General features: G+C 37.3%; 1 protein-coding gene across 9 annotated transcripts in view; it reads right to left on the reverse strand.

Moving 5' to 3' along the window:
• Nucleotides 1-22,597, reverse strand: part of UGP2 (UDP-glucose pyrophosphorylase 2) — a 49,756-nt gene that overhangs the window by 11,037 nt on the left and 16,122 nt on the right. For all 9 annotated transcript variants that reach the window (XM_070235376.1, XM_070235378.1, XM_001494166.6 and 6 more), the window contains exons 2-3: nt 22,446-22,573; nt 21,369-21,476 (exon numbers count right to left, since the gene is read on the reverse strand). In XM_070235376.1, coding sequence (XP_070091477.1) covers nt 21,369-21,476; nt 22,446-22,573 — 236 coding nt within the window. The remainder of the gene's footprint in view (nt 1-21,368; nt 21,477-22,445; nt 22,574-22,597) is intronic.

Raw genomic sequence — 22,597 nt, forward strand, 5'->3', positions numbered from 1 at the left:
AAAGACGTTACAGTCTACAAATATTTGTCTGACTGGTGGAACATCCAAATCTCTTGAATTACCAAAAACAGAGCAAATGGGATACCCAAAACTTATCAAGTCTAAATATTTCCGGTGCACTATAGATCTACTTCAATTCTGAGGAAGTGTGTGTGTGTGATCACACATTAAAACCAAAACCACCATGGCCCTTGCCATTTTCCTCCATTCAGTCATAAGTCTGTGCTTCAGAGGAAGGTGGTCTAGGGTTTTTGTCATACTGCTAGTTGTGTACAAGGATAGAATTCCTTCCTTAAGAATTTAACTTTCAGGCATCAGTGTATAAAACATCATATTGGAAAATTAAGTGTTCTCATTGCTCCAACAAATGTCCTGGTAGGATGGGAGCGGGTGAAAGAATCCCAGCTCGATCACCTCTCTACACCCTAGTGTATTTCTGTTAGCACATTAAGATTTCTTAATCTTCAACGTCTCCCTCATAGGAAAGGAACAGTGACACAGTGGAAGCCCAAATTCTTTTGTTCAAAGCGGAGGCAAAAGCAAGTCTAAACATCTTGTAGCAAGAATGAAAGCTTTTAAAAAGATCAGAATAGATTTCCTATCCATTTACAGGACATTTTGTTTTGTCTTTCTTTAACAGAATAGGTCATCAAATGTACTCTTCAGTAACATCATGGTGTAGGATAGAAGACACTTGAGGGGACTAAAAAATAAAACCACACAGTAAATGCTCAGCAAACACTGAGCTGTTTTTATTTGTTCTGCTACCTGTAGGTGTGTGCGTGATGTTGTGTGTATGTGTGTGTGTGTGTGTGTGTGTGTGTGTGTGTGTGTGTGTGTGTGTCATGGACGAAGTCTGTGATTGGAAAAGGAGTTGATGGGCTCACACTCCAGTGATTAAGCTGTGGAGGAAACATCCCTTTATACTTGGTCAGACAAGCATACTTACATGTCATGTGTAGCTTCCTGACCACACAATTCCTACTGTTAACAGCTCTTTCCACAACAACTAGTCTGTGACTCATTTTCTCTACTCTGCAAGACACTATGAATACACTTTCTTGCTTGGTGTAAATACTGAGGAACGTGGAGCACTCTTCTCCAAGACTCTCTACTGGTTATCACCCCTTCTGAATTATTTCCTAGTGTGGTAGGATTTCCAGTTTTCCTGGTAAATGCCACTAAACAGTCTTCAGCAGTCATTCAGATTCAAAAGAAGGGCTGGTGACAAAAAAAGACCGGAGGAGGGGCCAGGCCTGTGGGCATCATGGCCCTCCAGTGGGTGCTACCTAAATACTGGGATGCTAACCACCAAAGAAAAGGAGGTCAGGGAGGCAAGAAAGAACACAGACCACACTGGTTGGTTCCCTGGCAGCACTTGATCCAGGTGAAGACAATCTATGGGTGATGATAACATGGATGCCCAATACACACACACAAAGTGCCCATGGCCCAGTTGACTGTCATGCCTTGAAGAATGTTTTGACTCCACTCCCATGAACATCATTTGTTCAGCATTTCAAAGAAACTGGTAATATTCCATGAGAGAAAAAGTCCAATTTAAGTGCCATACTACCAGAAAAGTAAGAGTAGATGACAGAGCTGGAACCTTTTGTCACTCTGATATTACACGATAGTTTATAATCCTTTCTAGCCCAGCTACTGAAATCAACCAGTCAGTAAAGGAATGCCACCATGATACAACGGCTTCACGTAATCTATTATCAGGTTAGGAGAATTTCTTGGGTGCATATTTACTCAAAAGAGTGAGAAAATGGGACCAAGACAAATATTTTGCAATTATCTTTTAAAAGCCAAGAATTTCCATTTAGCAGTTACTTCTGACTTCCCAGGAAAGAATTTGATATTTACAGAGGTCTCACAAGTGTGTGAAAATCAATTTAACTGAAAATCCCTGATTCATGCATTCATTTTAGGTAAAATTGTTAGTTGATAAAAATTTTTACCCATTTAATGCTTCTTTGAATATACTTTTTAAAAACTACAATACATAGAAGCAAATTTCTTTTTCTACCCATGGTGAGACAGGCCTGTTTTCCAATTTCACCTAAAAACTATTCATTGTGAAACAATATACATACACAAAAGTTTATAAAATACACATATACAGTTGGAAAAATAACCTAAATAAAGAATACTGCTATAATTTAGAAGCCTCTACGTGTCTGTCCCTGATCACATTCCTCTTCCACCTCTAGTAGTATCCACTGTTTTGACTTTTACTCTCTACAGTTTTACCACTTATGTATGTAGCCATAATAATATTTTTACTTAATTTTATGTCTCTAAATTTTTAAATAAATTGAACCATACTATAAAGTATCCTCTTTTGACTTGCTTCTTTAATTCATGTTATATTTTCAGAATAATTCACATTAATGCATGCAGCTATAGTACATTCTCCTTTCACTATAGTATTCAATTTATATATCCATTAAAAGAAACAAAACTGTCAATATTCACAGATGATATGATTTTATATGTAGAAAATCCAAAGACCCTACAAATAAACTCATTATTAGAATAACGTGATCATAGCAACATTGACGATACATGGTCAATCTTCTAAAAAAGACTACTTTTGGAACCCTTGTACACTGTTGGTAGGAATGTGAAATGGTGTTTACATGTAAAATGTAAAATGGTTTCCTATTAAGGAAAACAGTATGATGGTTCCTAAAAAACTTAAAAGTGAATTATCATATGATTCAGCAATTCTACTTCTGGGTATTTACTGCAAAGAATTGAAAGCAGTCTCCAAGAGATGTTTGTATACTCACCTTCATAGCAACATTATTCACAATAGCCAAAAAGTGGAAGCAACTCAAATGTCCATCAACAGAAGAATGGATAAAACAAAATGTGGAATATACTTACAATGGAATATTACTCAGTCCTAAAAAAAGGAAACTCTGACAAATGCTACAACATGCATGAACCTTGAGGACATTATGTTAAGTGAAATAAGCCAGTCATAAAAAAATACGGAGGCCAGCCTGTGGCCGAGTAGTTAAGTTTGTGTGCTCCGCTTCAGAGGCCCAGGGTTAGGAACCTGGGCGCAGACATGGCACCACTCATTAGGCAATGTTGAGGTGGTGTCCCACGTGCCACAACTAGAGGGACCCACAACTAGAATATACAACTATGTACTGGGGGGATATTTGGGGAGAAAAAAAGCGGGGGGGGGGGTGGAAAAAAGAAGACTGGCAACAGTTGTTAGCTCAGGTGCCAATCTTAAAAAAGAAAAAAAGAAAGATAAATATGAGGTACCTTCATATAGTCAGATTCATAGAGACAGAAAGTAGAAGAGTGGTTACAAGAGGTTGCGGGTAGGGAGAAATGGGGAGTTACTGTTTAATGGGTAGAGAGTTTTAGTTTTGTAAGATCAAAGAGTTCTGGAGATTGGTTGCACAATAATGTGAATGTACTTAACACTACTGAATTGTATACTTAAAAATGTTTAAAGATGAAAAAAAAGATTAACTGTTTCTACATATAAAGAATTAGAAAGTAAAAGTGACTAAAAAGTTATCTTTTATAATACCATCAAAAATAGCAAATAGCAAATATCTAGAAATAAATCTAACAAAAGATATGCAAGAGTTCAACATGGAACACTAGAAAACATTTTTGAGAAAAATCAAAAGATTTATTTAAAATTCAGGGATGTAGTTACAGGTTTATAAATTAGAAGATTTACTTACGTAAAGACGTCAATTTCCCCCAAACTGATCAATGCAATCCTAATCAAAGCTCAAGAGTTTCTTGTGTGGAAACTGACAAACCAATTTAAAGTGTTTATGAAAATGCAAAGGGCCAAGAAGAGCCAAGACACTTTCAAAGAAAAACAAATTGGGAGAACCAGCTTGGTAATACTTTTTTTAAATTGTAGTAAATATCCATAGCATAAAATCTGCCAGCTTAACCAGTTTTAAGCGTACGGTTTGGTAGTATGAAGTATATTCACAACCAATCTCCAGAACGCTTTTCATCTTGCAAAACTGGAACTATACTTATTAAAAAACAAGTCCCCATTCCCTCTCCACCCACCCCCTGGCAATCATCCTTCTACTTTCTGTCTCTAAGAGTTTGACTATTCTAGGTACACAAGTGGAATCATACAGTATTTGTCCTTTTGTGACTGACTTATTTCACTTAGCACAGTATCTTCAAAATTCATTTAGCATTCTTTTTTTAAAGTGGCTTATATGTTTGAGGATATTCCAAATTAACACAGATTTTTCCAGAAAAAGGTCTATATTTAATAAAGTTTATGTATGTGCATGCAATATATCTGGGAGAAGGAGAGACTGGTACAAAGGACTGGAATACAGGTGTAGGTTGACAGATTCTGTGGCAAATTGAGTCTTATAAAACTTATTTATTCCATTTGCAGATATTAAAACTGGAATAGAATACAAGTTCTAAAGTCTTAGTAATCAGAAAACTGATTCTCTTTATTTGAATTTAATAAACATAACAATGCACCCTTAACTTTGAAATAAAAGATTAAAAGTATGACAAGAATACTACAAGTGTAACCACAGTTCTAAAAGTATAAACCTAAGAAAATGCTGCTCTTCAGATACACGTGAAAACAATGCAGAAAGGGAGGACTTGGGTTTCAGACGCTGCTCAACACCTGTGTTCTAAATTTACTAGTATCCTGAGGGATGGGCAGCCTGTCATTTCAAGGCAAAAACTTTACAAAAATGTAAACAATGTAAAAAGTGACTTCTTCATATTTAAATATGTGGTCAAAAGATCAACAGGATGGCACTTTTTTCAGTGTCACTCTCTAGACACAGTGCCGTCCCATAGAACTTTCTGCAATTACGGAAATGTCTTATAATGTGTGCTGGCCACATGTGGCTCATGGGCTCTTGAAACGTGGCTAATACAACCGAGGAAAAGAAGTTTTAATTTTATTCGCTATTAATGTAAACCAACACATGTGGTGAGTGGCACGTGTAGTTCCAGATGGTCTATTAAAAAAAAAAATCAACCAAGGAATCAGAATTATGTTTCAGTTCATTTTAATAAAACTCTGCCAGAATCTTATTTTGTTCAATATAATCTTTTTTCACTTTAATGACACTGACATCACAAAACATTCAACCAAACATATAAAAAGATGACCTAAAACCTGATTCTTCCCTATCTTCACTAATCAACATTTCATTTATGTAACAATGAACAGTACTGAGCTTTTATTAAGGACACACTGATGTTCAACTTCAGCCTCAGAATCTGATCAAATAATCTGTAGTCAGCTTTAGCCTAAGCCTCTGGAAGGCCAAATGCCAACCCCTACACTTAAACACCAATTCAGGAGTCCTGAAACCTCTGATGATGCAGGTACTCGTCAGACCTTATTGTTACAACATCAGCAACTCAAACAAGACATATCTTTAGGGTTAACTGTTGATATTTAAATATTCTTTTTCAAACAGGTAAATATTCTAGATGTAACTTGGAGTGAAAAATTTCATGTAACATTAATATTCTACCAGTTGAAGTATAAATACTTATTATTATAAGAGAAAAATGCTACAATTATTTTAAAAGCCATTAGTTTTGTGTACAAAATGTTTGCAAATATTTCAGTTGTTAAATTTAAACTGGGAAACTAACAGTAAACATAAAAATTGAGTGTTAGATATCTTTAGGAAGAATATAATTTTCTTTTTGAGCTGAGAAATGTTTACACAAATTTGAATAATAATACCAGGCAGAATAATGTAAATTGGACTATATCTTAATTCTAACCTTTATAGAATTGTTTGGTATACTAACATTCATAGCATTAAGCAAAATGAGCTTCAGGAACCATATTTAATTTTTAGCTATTTAATTCCATTTAGGTCATGATTCTTTTTTTTTTTTTTGAGGAAGATTAGCTCTGAGCTAACTACTGCCAATCCTCCTCTTTTTACTGAGGAAGACTGGCCCTGAACTAACATCTGTGCCCATCTTCCTCTACTTTATACATGGGTCGCCTACCACAGCATGGCTTTTGCCAAGTGGTGCCATGTCCGTACCCAGGATCCAAACCAGCGAACCCCGGGCCGCCGAGAAGAGGAATGTGTGAACTTAACCATTGCGCCACTGGGCTGGCCCCTAGGTCATGATTCTTTAAGAAAAAGTACTAATAGGAATTTTTCACTTCCTGTGAAGATGAATTAAAAACCAAATATCAACCTTGTACATTAAAAGTTTCACCAGGAGAAAAAAAAAGTCATGTATACTCATGATAAATCATCTTTGATCCAACACCATAAAGAATATAAAGTTTATGAAAAGTACTTAGAGGAAAAAATACATTTTGTTCACACTAATCATACTTCAAAACATGCAATTTATTAGAATGCTTTAAGAAGACAATTCCTTATGACTGAGGCTATGGAGACTAAACAAATTTTTTCTTGTATCCTAAAAACTTATTCTATGATGGTGACAAAAGGTCTCAGTCTCATAATGATTTTAACACTAGGCCACTTGACCTTCAGCCAAAAGGTGTATTTATACTTTTAGTTTTAATTCAAATCTCCCCAATATTAGTATCTTAAGAACTTGAATTTAAATGTAAAATGCAATTCTGAATTACTTTTCAAATATTTTGTGTGAAATAAAATGAGCTGATCCAAGCATAATATTAAGTTCCAAAACTGAGTTAATAAAGACTTTTGGGCACAGTTCCAAGCAACTCACAAGTATAAAGACTTTTTATCATTCAGTTGAGTGCCCAGAATTCTCTGTGAAGTGCCACAATTAAGTGGGCAAGGAGCCTCTACACTTACCTCTACAAATGTCAAGGAATCGTGGTTCTTTATGTAGTGCTTTTAGTAATATCTACTTGTCTTGCTATATCTAATCTTTAAAGCAGCTAATTAAATACAGGCCCAGCTGAGCAAAAGTTGACTGTTAACAAGAAAAGGACTCTGAGAAGAACTATGTAGTGAAAGGGAAGAGAGTCATAGGTGTGAAGTTAACAAGGTATGAAGAGGAGAGAGATGTTCAGAGTGGTCAGCTTAGTGTTGCTCTTGGAAGTCTCCACTGGAGGTCTTTCACTTACATTTCACCATCTATACCCATCCCCCTTCTTTCCGCTACACAAACACATACAGACACACATATGTAAAGAAAGGTACCAATTGTTTGATTCTGGGAAGCCAGGACACTTTTTGCCTAAAGCTTACCACAGGTTAAATTAAGTGGAAGCACAGCTTTCCATCACATGAATCACCCAATATGCCAACAGACATTCTCTCTGTTGGTGATGCAGTCCCCACCCTCCACCAGGGACCTCACCGAGCAGTCCCACAGAGCTCAGTTTAGTTCCACAAGCCAAGGGGATCTGTGTTAGAAAGTTGCCTGGTAACAGCTGAAGTTATACCAGACACACCTAGTCACAGAGACATTTTTAGACCTGCCCTCCATTTCCCCCTTCTCAGCTCCCCCAGGAGAACGCACTAAGACATCTACTCAGGCAAAGACGGATGACGTTTGGAGATGACAGGGAGTACTGCACACTGCCGGACACGGCCTCGATGTTACTCTGACTGAATCACTTTCGTCAGTCACTAGTGCAGATCTTTGTGCTTTCGATCCTAACCACCCTGTTTCTCTTTCTCTCAGACATGAAGAGAATTCAGTGTTCGAGGAAGACCCTGACTGCAACTAACTATACAGTAGGGCCACCTCTACAGGTGAGGTGGGACAAACCCCATGAAGCTCCCTACAAAATATGCAGAGGAAGCTAGGCCTCTCATGTTTTCTTTCCACTGGGAGAAAAGAATTGGTCAAATATCCAACCTCTTCTGAGGAATGAAAAGAAAGTAATTGGCAATCTACTGAAGAACGTGATTTAAACAACATTCTGCCCTCTAGGATGTCAATCTAGTTTTTCTCCAGAAACTGAAAGATTTTTAAAAAGATCTTTTAAAAATCGTCTACCACGATCTCTATCTTGCCAAGTCCATTCACAACTTAGTTTCCAGTTAGAAGAAAAGCTGAATTCATCACACAGTCATGGACACACTGTTCCCATTAGCAGTAGTATAACCCAGTTCTTGGTAGCATATTTGTGCTATTCCTGGAGACAGTGCCAAACACCCAAAACAAGCTAACAGTACCTGCCCTGTTATGGTTCACAAGGGTACGATTATTGCAATGCGAAAGATTTTTTTTTCCTCAACAAAAGCAAGTTTCCCTGGAAGAAAATGAGCTGTGCAAACAGTAAAACAAGTTTGGAATGAAGTTCCATATGTATAGGAAGTGTTCCAAGAACACCGGCTTATTCACTAAACTCTTACTGCACAGTGTCTGTGTGCCAAGTTCTGTGTGGCACTTTGGCGTATTGTCCCTTCATTTCACATCGCTAAAGATAAAAACCAAAATCTGGGTTGTGTGAAAGCTCCTACAGATTAACTTAATGACAAGAAAATCCTACTTAGACCACAGATTTTTTTTCATTAAGACAAAGCAGGCAAATCATGTACATTATCACATGGTCTACCAACACCCCCTAAGCCACGCAGACGAGCTAAACTCCTATTTCATAAAGCAAATAAAAGCCATCATATACAGGAATGCCCTCAACTTTCTACCACCAGATCCTCAGGACCTCCCTGCACCTCCTCCTTTGCTTCTTTCCCTTCCTTCTGGTTACAGGAAGACCTGCCCCGCACCCTAAGGCCATCTCTCCGCCAATGCCCATCTCAAGAACTCCATTTCATCAATCATCCAGTCTCATCTTCAGTCTCTCCCTCTCTATTCCTTTCCATCAGCATGAACACATTCAAATATTTGCCATCTAAAAACCAAAAACACCAATGCATACACTCACTCATCCTTTCCTACACCCATATCATTTTTTCTCCATCATCTTAGAGGCAAAACTTCTTGAAAAAGTTGCTACAGTCACTTCGACTTCCTCACCTCCCTTTCACTCCCTCACCCACTGCAATCTTGTTTTCTCATCATTCAGTGAACTGCTCTTAACAAGGTCATCAGTCAACACTCCTAACTGCTAAATCCTGTCAATAACATCAATACTTCTCTTACCTGTGCTCTCAGCTGCATTTGACACAACTGACCACTCCCTAAATCTTGAAATGCTCTATTCCCCCTGACTTCTGAGACACTATATTCTATTTTCCCCTTCTTTCTGCCTGTTCCTTTTCAAGCCCATTCTAAGTAGACCTCCTCTTCCCAGGCAATCTGCTCCAATCATTCCTGTCTCTATGGCACCAAGACACACCCAGCCGCTAAGTCAGGAGCCTGTTCTCATCTGATCAATGACCAAGTCCTGTCAGCCTCACGAAATTGTCTCTGTGCCACAGTCAGCACCCAGCTCACACCTCCCCTGTGTTACTGCAGTGGTCTCTATGGTTTCCTTACCTCCCTCCAATCCGCCCTCCACCTTGCAGCTGGCAATATTTTAAAAAAGAGAATTTGAACCTGTTTTTCTTCTTATTACATCATTCACAAAATAAAACACTGGCATGGTATGGCAGAGTTATTAGTTGCCTACCCTAACATCATTTTTTTGCTTCCACTTTAGAACACTGATTTTCAGCTGGGCACACCAAGACTACATTTCCTAGCCTCCCTTATAGCTATTTGTGCCAAAGTTCTGCCAACGTGATTAACAGTAGGTGAGCTGACAGATTTCCAGGGAGTCTCTGTGAAAGGGCAGGGGGGTGTGCCCTTCTTCCTCCTTCCTGCTGTTTGGAATGGAGACACGATGACTAACCTTCATTTAGGTGGCCATCTGGGACCATGAGGAGATAGGCTAAGGATGGCAGAGTGGCATGATAGACAAGCCCAGGTTCCTGATGACCACAAGCTGCCACACTAGCTCTGGATAGCCCCTGTCTAGATTTATTTTGTTGAGTTTCACTACTAAATGTAGCTGAATCTAATCCTAACTGGGAGATATGGTTTATAAGATCCTCAATGACTTGGCTCTTTTTGCCCTTCACTCCTTCCTACTCTCCCTTACACACACACACACACACACACACATTCCAGGAACACGCCACATCTCTTGCTTGTAGGCCTCTACACTTTTCTCCCTCATGCACCCTCACTTCACCAATTACCTTTCCTTCATCCTCCACCTCTCATGCATACCAGAGATTCTCAGGCTTTATGAGCTCTCAGATACTTGTGCAAGTCAGAAGTTAATGGAATCTCTTTCAGAAAAGTGCAATACCACCCCCCCAAAACTTTTTGCATACACTTTATACACTTTATTCCACTACAGTGGAAATTTCATTCATAAAATATAAAAATAATCTTTATAAGAGATGTTGTTTATTTCCCAGTGAAAATCAATATGTAAACAAAGCAAAAAATAAACTTTAACTCTCCAAACTGAATTTCAATAAGAAGGCTTCTGTTTGGTTTGAATAAGAAATTGACACTGTGATGTAGTTTGAAATGGTTACACGCATGCCGTCTTTACTGCCATTCCATTTTGACTTTTCTTTTTGATGATCACAAGTACTGAAAACCTCAACTCTCTTCAAGGCAAGCTCTCACAGCTTGCGCTGTCAGTTGAATGCAGGCTTGTACTAGGAATACCAGAATTCTCCAAGACTGAGAGCTCAATGGCCTATACAGTCCCTGTGTCTTCAAAAGTCAATAAGGTCATCTTTGCTGAAATCTGCATCACTATGCAGGATTGCACCATCTTAGACACAAAGCTCACAGATGCAGAAGAGGATGAATTACAGTGATGTGTGACGCTCACTCTCTTCTAGAGCAGCAGGACAGAGATGCTAGCTGGCAGCACAGATACTATCTGTGAACAGAGCACCAGACTTCTCTTCCAGCACAAGTTTTACTTGGCTTAGAAACTCTATCATTTTAATAACATTTCCAGAAGAGGTTCATAAATAATAATTCTTCTTCAAGGACACCAGCAGGCATATAATGGATGAAAACCAGGAGTTGGCTGCCCTGAAAAATATCTGAAATTGCAAGGACATGCTAAAAGGAATTGATGTAGCTGCTGTTTCCTCCATGACCTGATTCAAATCACTGTAATGAATTACATCAATTCCAGCATGAATGGCATCATTTGACAAGAAAGACTGCTCCAAAGCTGAATGAAGCAGTGTAGGACAGTAGCTGAGAGCAGAGGCTTTAATGCCAGGCTGCCTGGGTTTGAATCTTAGACTCTACCGCTTATTTTGGTAAATTATTTACCTGTGCTAAGCCTTTTTCATTTACTTCATTGATTTATTATGAGGATAAATGACAAAGTGCATGTAAAGTGCTAAGCAAAGTGTGTGGCCCACAGGAAAAATACAAATGTTGGTTGGTGTTATGACTACATCATTGATTAGGTATACTCTCCACCACACTCCACATTTTAACATTTCTGAAACCAGGATGCATCATACAACCAATGGGATCTTACCATTAATTGGTTGCACTGTTTTTTCTTTTCTAGTGGTACATAAAAGGTACAACTTATAAACAATGGCACAAATTTGATAAAGATATGGTACTGAATTTCTCTCTGCTCCAAGTCACAAAGCAGCTCAATGATCTCCCAGGTGGAGGTTTCACCCAAAAGCTCTCTCCAGTCATGTGTAGCTTGAGGATAGTTTAAGACAGGTCCACAAACTATAGTCTGTGGGACAATCAGGACTGTCGTCTGTTTTCATGAAGTGTTATTGAACACAGCCACTCTAACTAGTTTACATATTGTCTGTGGCTGTTTTCTGCTACGATTGCTGAGCTAAGTAATCATGACAGAGACTGCATAGCTTACAAAGCCTAAAATATTTACTATCTGGCTTTTTACAGGAAAGGTCTGCCAAACCCTGGTTTAAGACAGTCTTCTGAGGTGAGAAAAATACAAGTTTTGATAACATTTCTGCTTTTTCAAACTATGCTTCTCCTAAAATGTCTCCCTACTACCTGACGACTTCTCAGGATGGCCAGACAGAACAGGATGTCCCTTAGGCTATGTTGGCTTCATGCTTCCACTGGCAAGAATACTGCCATATAACAACCCCTTAGGCTTTTTTATCTTCTCATATTTGTCCAGGAAAGCAAAACCAAGGATGTGTAATTAGTAGAACTCAGGCAATTTTCCAAACAACAGAACGAAAACCTAAGATTAAAAAAGTCTTTTCATTCATATGAGGTATCTAGAGTAATCAAATTCATAGAGACAGAAAGTAGAACAGGGGTTGCCACGAATGGGGGGGATGGGGAAAGGGGAGTTGTGTAATGGGTATAGCGTTTCAGTTTTGCAAAATGAAAAAATTCTAGAGACCGGTTGTACAATAATGTGAATATATTTAACACTACTGAAGTGTATACTTAAAAACGGTTAAGATGGCAAATTTTATGTTATATGTTTTTCACCACAATTAAAAGAATTTTTAAAAAAACTTTAAAGTCTTTTGCGTGGGTGCATATGTGCAGGTATACATGTATGCTCTGTCTAGGAGTCCAAAGACCACAGTAAAAACATCACTTCCTTTGGAAGACTTTTGTGACCCTCATACCCCCAGAAATGAATCTGGCACAGCCAGCTTCTATCATAGCAATTATTATACTGTCTCCAAATTGTCTGCTCAGTGCTCCATATCTGTTACGTGACTGTAAACTCCACGAGGGCAGTAACTGCCATATGGTACTCCCCCTACCATATCCATCACCCTTCATTAAGTGTTAGGATCACTGGCGGCACTCACATATTTGTTAAGTAAATAAGTAAATAAATAAATGGAACAATTGACCTATTCATAAATGAAATCTATTCTCTGGAAGTTATTTCTTGTCCTACTTTTGATAAGGAACTTATTTCTTATCTTATTAAATACTAATTTTAAAATAAAAGTGTTTTCATTATTAACCAGAAACAAGATTACAAATACCCATTATTTTAATTCAAGGAAAAAGTATTGGATTAGCAATACATTATGTATAAATTTGATAAAGAAAATCTAAATCTAAAACTTTGCTCTGTATAAAAAATAATTTTTATAGGTCATAATATTAGTGTAGTAATTGTAAAACAATCCCTCTGTGACAACAAACAGAAGGAACAATCACATAATAAACATAAGCAAAGCCTGAAAAAGCACCTTACCTAAGAAACTTCTTTTGTCTTCTTCTACTTATAAATTATAAGAATAAAAGGCAAACTATCAAATCAAGTACATATTTCAATTTTGCCAGCTATTAATATTAGCTCCCATATCTTTGAGGTTTTTAAAAAATTAATATTCATTATTTTAAAGTAAACATATGGACAGGAAAACATGAGGGCAATTTTTCCAGCGGTGGAGGGAATCAGCTGTCCTATTCATACACTGAGTCCTCACACGTCCAAAGGCAGAAATTTCTAAGAAGGAGTAAGTAAACCGGTCCTTTCAAAGAACAACTCATAAAGCTTGGCACCAATACTGTTCTTTAAACAATTACACTTATCACCACCAATCTAATAACTCATGCCCAATATCCTTCAATACAATCTGCTACCTTAGTTACTAAAGTCAGCCTTAGTAAAAATCTCAGCAAGAACTACTATTACCAGGAGCAGAATCATAAAAGTGACTTATTTTCATCTTAAGTCTTGTGTTGCCCTCTCTGGGGAGCCAAACTTGAATACTGTGCCCTTTTGTTATATAGAGGCAAGAATCATAGTGATTCAAAGTCCAATAACCAATTACTACAAACAAAAGGATATTTCTATATTAAATATTTCAAGCAACAATTAACACAAATAGCCAATGAAAAACTTCAACCTAATAATCAAATTAAAATTTACATAAAAATTTAAGAATAGTTTTCATCTAAACTGGAAAATATTTTTTTAATACTCAAGCTTTGTTAAGTGTAGTGAGACCAAGAATAAAATAGATTGTAGGTCTCTACTCAATGTTAACTCAGAGAGGCCTGTCCTGTCTCTGCCTATCTTATCTAAAATATTACCTCTACTCCTTTATTCTCTGTAACTTTACCTTTTTTTTCTTCATGTCACTTACCATTACTTGATGTTACATTATATATCTTTTATTGTCCATGCCTCCATTAGATTGTAAACTAGAAACTAGATAAGTCAACCTCATGAGGCCTTTAGCCTATATCCTCATCAGCTAAGGTAGCAGTTTTCAAAGAACTTTCCTCTTCAGTATGGATTAGAAAGAACAAAGGTAGATGAGCCAGTAAGTTGGAAAAGAGTTCTAATAGAAGAGATGGGAGGTCTAAAAGCCAGCTTGCTCATATGACTAGGACTAGCTCTTTACTAAAATCACTTTGTATCTCCCCTATCAGCCAACTCTCCTGTTAGTCTAACTGTGTACAAAAGATGCTTCAAAATAACTATGATAGGGGCCGGCCCCATGGCCGAGTGGTTAAGTTCACGCGCTTTGCTTCAGCTGCCCAGGGTTTCACCATTTGGGATCCCAGGCACAGACATGGCACTGCTCATCAAGCCATGCTGAGGCGGCATCCCACATAGCACAACCAGAGGCACTCACAACTAGAATATACAACTATATACTGGGGGCCTTTGGGGAGAAGAAAAAAAAAAGTAGATTGGCAACAGTTGTTAGCTCAGGGGCCAATCTTTAAGAAAAAAAATAACTATGATAATCCTGAATTCCCTAAAAAATAAAACTGAAGCCTCTAACATCGTCCTATGCTGTACTAGCTTTAAATTCTGAGGTACTAAACAGCCAGTGATTAAAGCAGTGTAAAGTACACTGTTAATTTAATTATATAATTCACATGGTTGGAACAGCCCTGGAGAAATGATGGGCGGGAAGATGGAAAAGGGCAGAGGCTATAAAAAGAAAGTTCTATGGAAGATTAAAGGGCAGGTGGGGAGGTGGACAAAAGCTAGCAGAAAGGTCAGATGACATAAAACTAAGAGTGGAGGCTAGGCTGACCTCTTCATTTGGAGAAGTCTGAATGAAGGAAAAGGCAATATTTTAGAAAGATACATATTTGCTTAGCTTGTGTATTTAAGGGAAGAGGTAAAGTGAGAACCAGAGCCCAGTAAGAGTGTAAGAAGCATATTTTAAAGATGCACAAGGGCACTGTTGGTGATGATGGAAAACTTTTATATCTTGATTGTAATGGTAGTTACATGGCTGAATGCATTTGCCAGAACTCATAAAATTGTACACTAAAAAGGCTAAATTTTGCTGTATGTAAATTACACCTCAATAAACCTGATGTTAACAAAAGAAAAGCTACCAACAGCTAAAATGCTGATTGACCTTATAAGGTTTGTCACAATTTAAAAAAACAAAAACAAGAATAAACATCTTTTAACTTACTATTTCGGTTGATGTTTTACAATGTTGAAAAATCTAAAATATAACGAAGGATGGTTTTTAAATACTGTTCCAATCTTCTACCATTAGTGTCTCTCTTTAATGGAAATTGCGGTTTCTGACATCTCTCCAGTGTATTCCACTGGCTGCAATGGCAGGTAAAAAGACTTAGCATCTGGCTCTCTCAGGGCCTTTCTTCTGGCTCCAGATAAGGAGAAGCAGACACAGCCACCATATGCTCGAGAACAAGCTACATGCTCTAAGCCTATTATTTCTAGACTCCTAGTGACAAAGCTTTTTTTCTCTTTGATTTCCCTCCCATCCTCTGAGAAGCCTTGCCTTAAGGTTACTCTAGGAGTCTACCTTAATGCCAGGAAGTCTTTCCTGAGCCCCTATGCCAGTTAGATGTTTCCATAGCACTCTGCGGACTGCATATCACACTGCTCTATAGTTAGCTGTTTCTGGATCCACTTCCTCCACAAACTTGAGGCCAAAATGCTGAAAAGTGACCACGACTTATTTTTGTAGCCCCAGCATCCAGCCAGTGCTTGGCAGAGAGGAGGCACCTAATAAATGTTTCTTGAATGGGATTCTAAGACACTAGCTCTTAACCTTTACAGGCCACGAGCTCCTTTGAGAATCTAATGAAAGCCAGGGCACCTACTCTGAAAAAATGTATATTTATACTCAGTTTTACCTATAATTTCGAGAAATCTATGAAGAGCCTACAATCTCTGCAGAGACCACCCAGCTTTAGATGCCTGGTATAAACGTGCCAGTCTCATCTTCACTATACAATAATGGGACAAGCACTGATCTAGAATAAGGAAAAGGAATTAGTAAAATATCCCCAGGGAATTACAGTGCAGAAAGGATTGGAGGCAGGCATGGGCCACTCATCTTGTTTTATATAAAAATTCTCCTAATATCAATCTTATAGGTTCAGGGTTACCCTGCATTAAATAAAGGTAATGGAAATTCCCTCACAGTTGTACCACAGATGAAGACGTGGGATAGGAGAACCTCATAGATATACTCTGCTCATCAGATTATAAAATGCAAAATGCCCACATAAAAGCTACACTTGGAGAATGTAAGATTAAAATGATCTGTATTAGGCCTTGTAAGACATGAGCCAAGGTCCAAAAAGACTCCTGTGTGTGTGAGACGGGGTTGGAGAGGGGAATGGCAATGTTCAAAGAGTGGTACTATCACCTATAGCCATGTTGTGATTTTCCCAAGGAGCTCAGCTTTGAGGACTGGACTGTCTCCTACTTTAGACAAAGGCAGTGGTTAGAGACCCTGGTCCAACCACATTACCTGGAGTCTCTCAAAGTTAATCACGGAACTGATATTAAAGAGGTCAGATATTTACCATTACTATTTATAAAGTAAAATAATCAAGTAACCAGACTGGAATTAAGAATCACAGACTCATGGCCAGCCTCTTCAGTTATGTCCCCTTCCTAAAATAAAGGTCCTGTATATAAAGGCATGTGAAGGAAAGTAGTCCTGGGGAAAATTAAAGACTGTTCAATTCATTGTGGAATCAAAAGGTAGGGAATTACAGCTTTGGCAATATTTTCTAAATTATTATATTTGCTTAGACTGGTAATTCTATATATTACAATTTTAAAACTCTACATCAAGGAAAAGATGAGACTCTTTTGTATCCAGCCATGTCCTCAAGGCCATTTCCTTAAATGCCACTATTTCCTTTTTGCGGAATACTTTTACATTCAGGATCTCATTTTATCTTTACACACACACAAAACAAGTCTCTAATGGCTTTACCATTAGCTGACTGTATTTGGGAAATCTTCACCATGCTCAAAGCAAAGTGTCCTGTGTCACATCATGTCAGATCCTTGGCCAAACTACCTTCCAGTAAGTTTTTCAAAAAGATGTGCAAACATTAGCTGCACAATATACTATCATTCATCTTCCCCCCAAAAAACTTTATATTTTTACCCTGTATACGTACACTGTAACTTTCTCAGAATGCCACATCATTTAAACATATACATTTTAATGTTTTTGTACTGATAGACTAACAGTAAGAAAAGCTCTCAGTTATTTGATGGAGCAAAACAAAAAAATCTGTTGAAGCTAAATACCACCTTGGCAGGATATTCTTCATGCCAATTCTCTGTCACAATCAAAAAAAGAGTTGACCCTATATAACTCCTCCCCATTCACAAATACACCCTCACCCTTTTGAGGACTTTAAAACAAGAACAATGACAATCATAAATCAACCAGGGACATTCTGTTCAATCTAAAGGAAAAAGCCTTCTTTACAGAACATTTTTCACATAAACGAGAATGTACTTTATTATTACCATAGTCATTGCCAGCCAGGTGATAAGTTTTAAGTTAGGGTTCAAAAGAACCTGTCAGCCTCAGTACCATCTTGAGCAGGCTCTGTACCTCCTCGCCTCTTTTATCTATATCCCATCCCTCTCCATCTCCAACATGTTCAAACATTAAACTTGGCCAGGAACAGCCTCTCTAGAAAAACAAGGAAGTGGTCAAAGGAAGCTGTACATGCTGACTGGTCTTTCCTTGCTCTAGTCTAAACATTAACCGTAATACATTTTTTAAAACTTTCTTTTATTTATGTAGCTAAATATCAAGATAATCTTGATTATAACATTCATTTAGTTAACATTCACAAAATTGCGGCAGAGTATTATCCATGTCATAACTCCATAAATTGCGTTCTTCTTAGCCATAATTCAATAAAATATGGACTCAGTGGGCTTTTTGAAAAACATCTATGTGCTCACTGACAGAGCTAAAATGAAGTATTCACCACAGTAGGCAAGAGTGAGTCAGTAAAACTTGACAACATACAATTTCAATGCCTATCTGTAAGTATGGCCTTCAATCTAATGCTTATGAAAAAATATTTTTACCTAAAAGTGATCATCTGAATTGAAAGATGCATTTGAGGTCACTTTTCCAGGGGCCAAAGAAGTAAAAAGAAACTACTGAAGATCTTCTGAAAATAAATACACTAAAATGGGGTCAGCAAATTTTTTTCATAAAGGGCCAGAAAGGAAATATTTCAGGTTTTTCAGGCTGTATGGTCTCCATTGCAACTATTCAACTCTGCCATTGTAGCATTACAGCATTGTAACAGCTATAGGCAATATGTAAATGAGTGTGGTTGTGTTCGGATAAAACTTTATTTACAAAACAAAGTTTGCCAACTCCTATACAAAAATATAAATCCTCTCTTAGGACAACGTTTATGTGCACACCTTTAATGCAAAGCCTACTTGAGAAATGTCACTCTAAATGGTTATTCTCCCAAAATAATTTCTTTCTGGTTAGGAGGATAAAATATTACCTGCATTAAAAAGGAAAAAACCATCTTCACTAAAGAAAGTTATGTTTTGAAAGGAAAACTGATCTCTATATAATCTCTATTAAGCATAGAGAGAGAAAATCCGACTTGGGAAGGAGACCTGGAGGAATGTAGGGGAAGCAAGGGGAAACAACATTAACCCATGATTTGTATTCTCAGAACTATTTGCAAAAGCTGTTAACAAAGTATAAGACATTTGTGCCTGCAGGAAGCTCATGACATAAAAGAGCAGAACATTTTTTGCCTCTGCATTCCAAAATCTTCAACATTAAGGGCATACGGTATTACAAGCACATTTTTTTAAAGATGCTAAAAATCTAGGCTTCAAAATAAAGACATATTTTTAATGAAGACTTACACTTTTATAAACAGAAAAAGACTTCACACAATCATATTACATCCAGAATTCTATTTTCTATTTCTATTCTTTTTTCAGTATTAATGCTGCATTCTGATCAGTAACTACGGCTCCCCACAGGGGCACAGCCTCCTGAAAGGACTTGTCAGGACCTTTTTGGGGATGGGCGTACCAAACCGGAAAAATCCCCAGGTGGTTCTGATCCCTCTACTCCCTCCCTTCCCCACCCTCCAAGTCCCACTCCAAGAAACTATACTATATATCATAATCTTCTCTCAAAACACACAAAGGCAGGTTTCTCCACTGGCAAAGCAGAATCTTGAATCTTAAAATACACTGAAAGTTTCAAGTCTGTGTGTCTTCCTTCAAGATAGTCTCTATTATCAAAAGGTTAAGTTTGTGTAGGAGAAAACAAAAATTTCTTAGGTGTGCAAGCAAGAAGTAAGAAGTAAGAAAACCACACCTTTATATCCAAGTCCATCATTAATCAGAAAAGTGAGGTTATTTCCATTAGGAATAAATTCCTAGGCAAAAAATTATAAGTATTTAAAGGGGGTAAATACGTAATGTCTAAATTTTTTATTGTAATTTTAGGCCTGCTCCCAAACATTTTTTTAAATCTGACTGAATTTATCACCAGCTCCTTTTTCAAACTATATACCTATCCAGAAGAATTCTCTTACTACTTTTACAAGAAAAAATATTATTTAATTCTACCACTTAGAAGCAGAAAAATAAATCACAATACCTTCACTAGGGCCAAGGAAATCAAAGACTAAAAAAGTAGACCCTAAAAAAAGTATACACACTGTAACTGGCAAGCATTACAGACAAGAGAATTTTAACTTCAACATCAGAAATGAGAGACTCCTCAAGGGGAATGCATAGGCGAGATTTTTTTTTTTCTTTTTTACAATGAGCATGTAATTTCTCCTTTTAAAAAGTTTAAGAACTTAAATATCTTTTTCACATATAGGAACAAAAGTAATCCTAACTAGGAATTATATTTAAGATTTTCTCATTAGGAAAAAATAAGAGAGATTCCATTGGCGTAAGCCACCATAGATGGTATATAAATGAACGCGTATAGTTACATTCCAATAAAACTTTATAAACACAGGCACTGGAGCAGCCGTCAGGCAGTAGTTTGCTAAATCCCTTCTCTAAACAGCCCTATTTTAAAACCAATATTAGATTATCTAAGATTACAGACACATAAGAGAGAAACTATTTACATACAATTATCCCACTCTATCAAGTCTCTTCTACCTGCAGTGAAAAGTGCTACAAGAAGGGAGGTCAAAATTGCTAACAGGAAAGGGAAGAAAGGTCAGTATGTTAACAAAACCTACTCCTTAGACAACCACTTCATCTAGATCATCCATTCAAAAAACATTTGCTCAGGACACAGGGCCTCTGGCCTCAAAGACTAGTATAAGACAAAACATGAATACAAACAACTAGTACTTAGGCCAGCTGAGCACCACACCTGTAAAATGCTTTACGCTTTAACATATTTCCACATAGGTTTCTTAAAAAAGCTTCATAACATCCCCATGAAATACATAAAGCAGCATCTGGTATTATTCTAATTTTGCACAAAGCTCGTAAGCAGCAGAGCTGGGATTTGAACCTCTGATACTACTGCACCATACTGCTTCTGTGCAGCTTTCTGTTAGGGGCTGATGACAGAGGTGAAGACATTTGGACAGAGCCTCGAAGAATGAGCAGGATTTTGATAGGTGGAGACACCATAGTATTCCAAGGAGACAACATAAACAGCGGAAGTCAAAGAATCAAGAAAATACCACGTGTGTGAAGAGCGTGCTGGGCTGGTTCACATAAGATAGGTAGGAGAAATACAGCTATAAAGATGGGCTGAAAGCATAGGGAGAGCTTTAAGTAGCTGACCTAGCAACCTGTATAGGACTCTACAGGCAATGAGCAATCAGGTGGTTTGGGAAAGAGAAGGAAAAAAAATACATAAATGAGGCTCTTACTGTGTGTTTGGTACTTTGCAAAAGAAATGCCTCATATTCAGAGATGTTAAGTTATGAGGTACTTTTAAAGGAAGATTAAACTTTCATTAAATCCTCTGTAGAACTGGAAAGATGGGTCTAACAGAAGGAAAAGTGGTAGCAGGCTATCTCTGTAGTGTCAGCAGAGGGGACAGACAATGCAAAGCAATTCCTGTCTGTGTCTGAAGTGATGGTTGTTACAGGCCCCCTACACTATTCCACCCAAAAGTTAAACCAATGACCTAAATTATCTTCAGTTTTCTTACATTTTATCTAAAACTTACCGAATCTTCTGGAGGTCTCTGGATTTTCCCCCAATCCACTGAAGGTCCCTTTTCTTGCAAAAATCTATGAAATAGTTTCCGAAATCCATCAAGGTCTTTTTTAGTGTGCTATGAAAATAGAAGTCATTGTTACAACTAGCAGAATGCTTAATATTTAATAAAAACAGACACATATTATACATTTAAAATACCTTTCAATGAAATTCTTATGCTATTAGAACATGGAGTAGAGCAGAGCCTTTTTTATACCCCAATTTAAAACTAAAGAGGAAGAAAAGCTAATAGGAATCACACTTAGAATCCTATGGTCCTATCATCCTCCAGCAGGATTTCAGTAATGTCAACTAGTTAGGACTATATAATCATGTGGGCTCAAATTTGACTATTTGGTATATCTTTATGCTTTACTAGTGTATCTGAAACTTACAGGAATAAAAGCAAATAATCTTTCCCATCTCCCACCAGTATCATGTAATCTGAACACCATTTGGTCCCTGGGAATTCCAATTGGTTCTCCACATACATTCACCAATATCTTTCTCTACTCTTTTAAAGTGAAAATTAATCTTCACCAAAAGAAAAGGAATAAAACACAGCTAACCTCAAAACATGAAGTACAAATTGAAATTTGAAAATGAAAAGGATAATCTATAGATTTATAAACAAAAAGTAAACAACTGCCTATTCTGGGACCCCTCTATTCAGCTGACAAAGTAGCACGGTTCTATTAGAATTGGCTCTCTGAAAAGGCATGCAGGACATATGTTTGATAAGCTAATTTTTCACAGTTCTAACTGAACGTTGGTATCCATTTCTCCAGCTGAAGATACCAAAACACAGAATAAATAAAGTGTAATTTTGTTCTCATTCTTTTGGACTTTAGAAACTTCCTAGAATTAAAAAAAAAAAAAAGACAACGGTTTTACAATGGCCAAATATTGAAAAGCCTTAATTGTTCAGCAATCCTAATTTTTTTTAATGCCACCATTACATCTCATGCTTATTTTAAGCTGGATGATCAGCAAGAGCAATTCAGTATGCAGATGGATGAAAGCAAAAGCATTGTAGAGTCCTTACCTCAAACTCATGTGATGGTGCTGTGGTAAGTATTTTTTCTAGTTCCTTCTTCACAGAAAATTCTAGCTCTTGTCGAATGACTTCTTGGAACTGAGAAGCACCATCTTGAGACATTGCTTTGCTAAGATCTTAAAACAAAAATATAAAACCAT

This window comes from Equus caballus, chromosome 15 (assembly GCF_041296265.1).
Source record: "Equus caballus isolate H_3958 breed thoroughbred chromosome 15, TB-T2T, whole genome shotgun sequence".
NCBI classification, from domain to species: domain Eukaryota; kingdom Metazoa; phylum Chordata; class Mammalia; order Perissodactyla; family Equidae; genus Equus; species Equus caballus.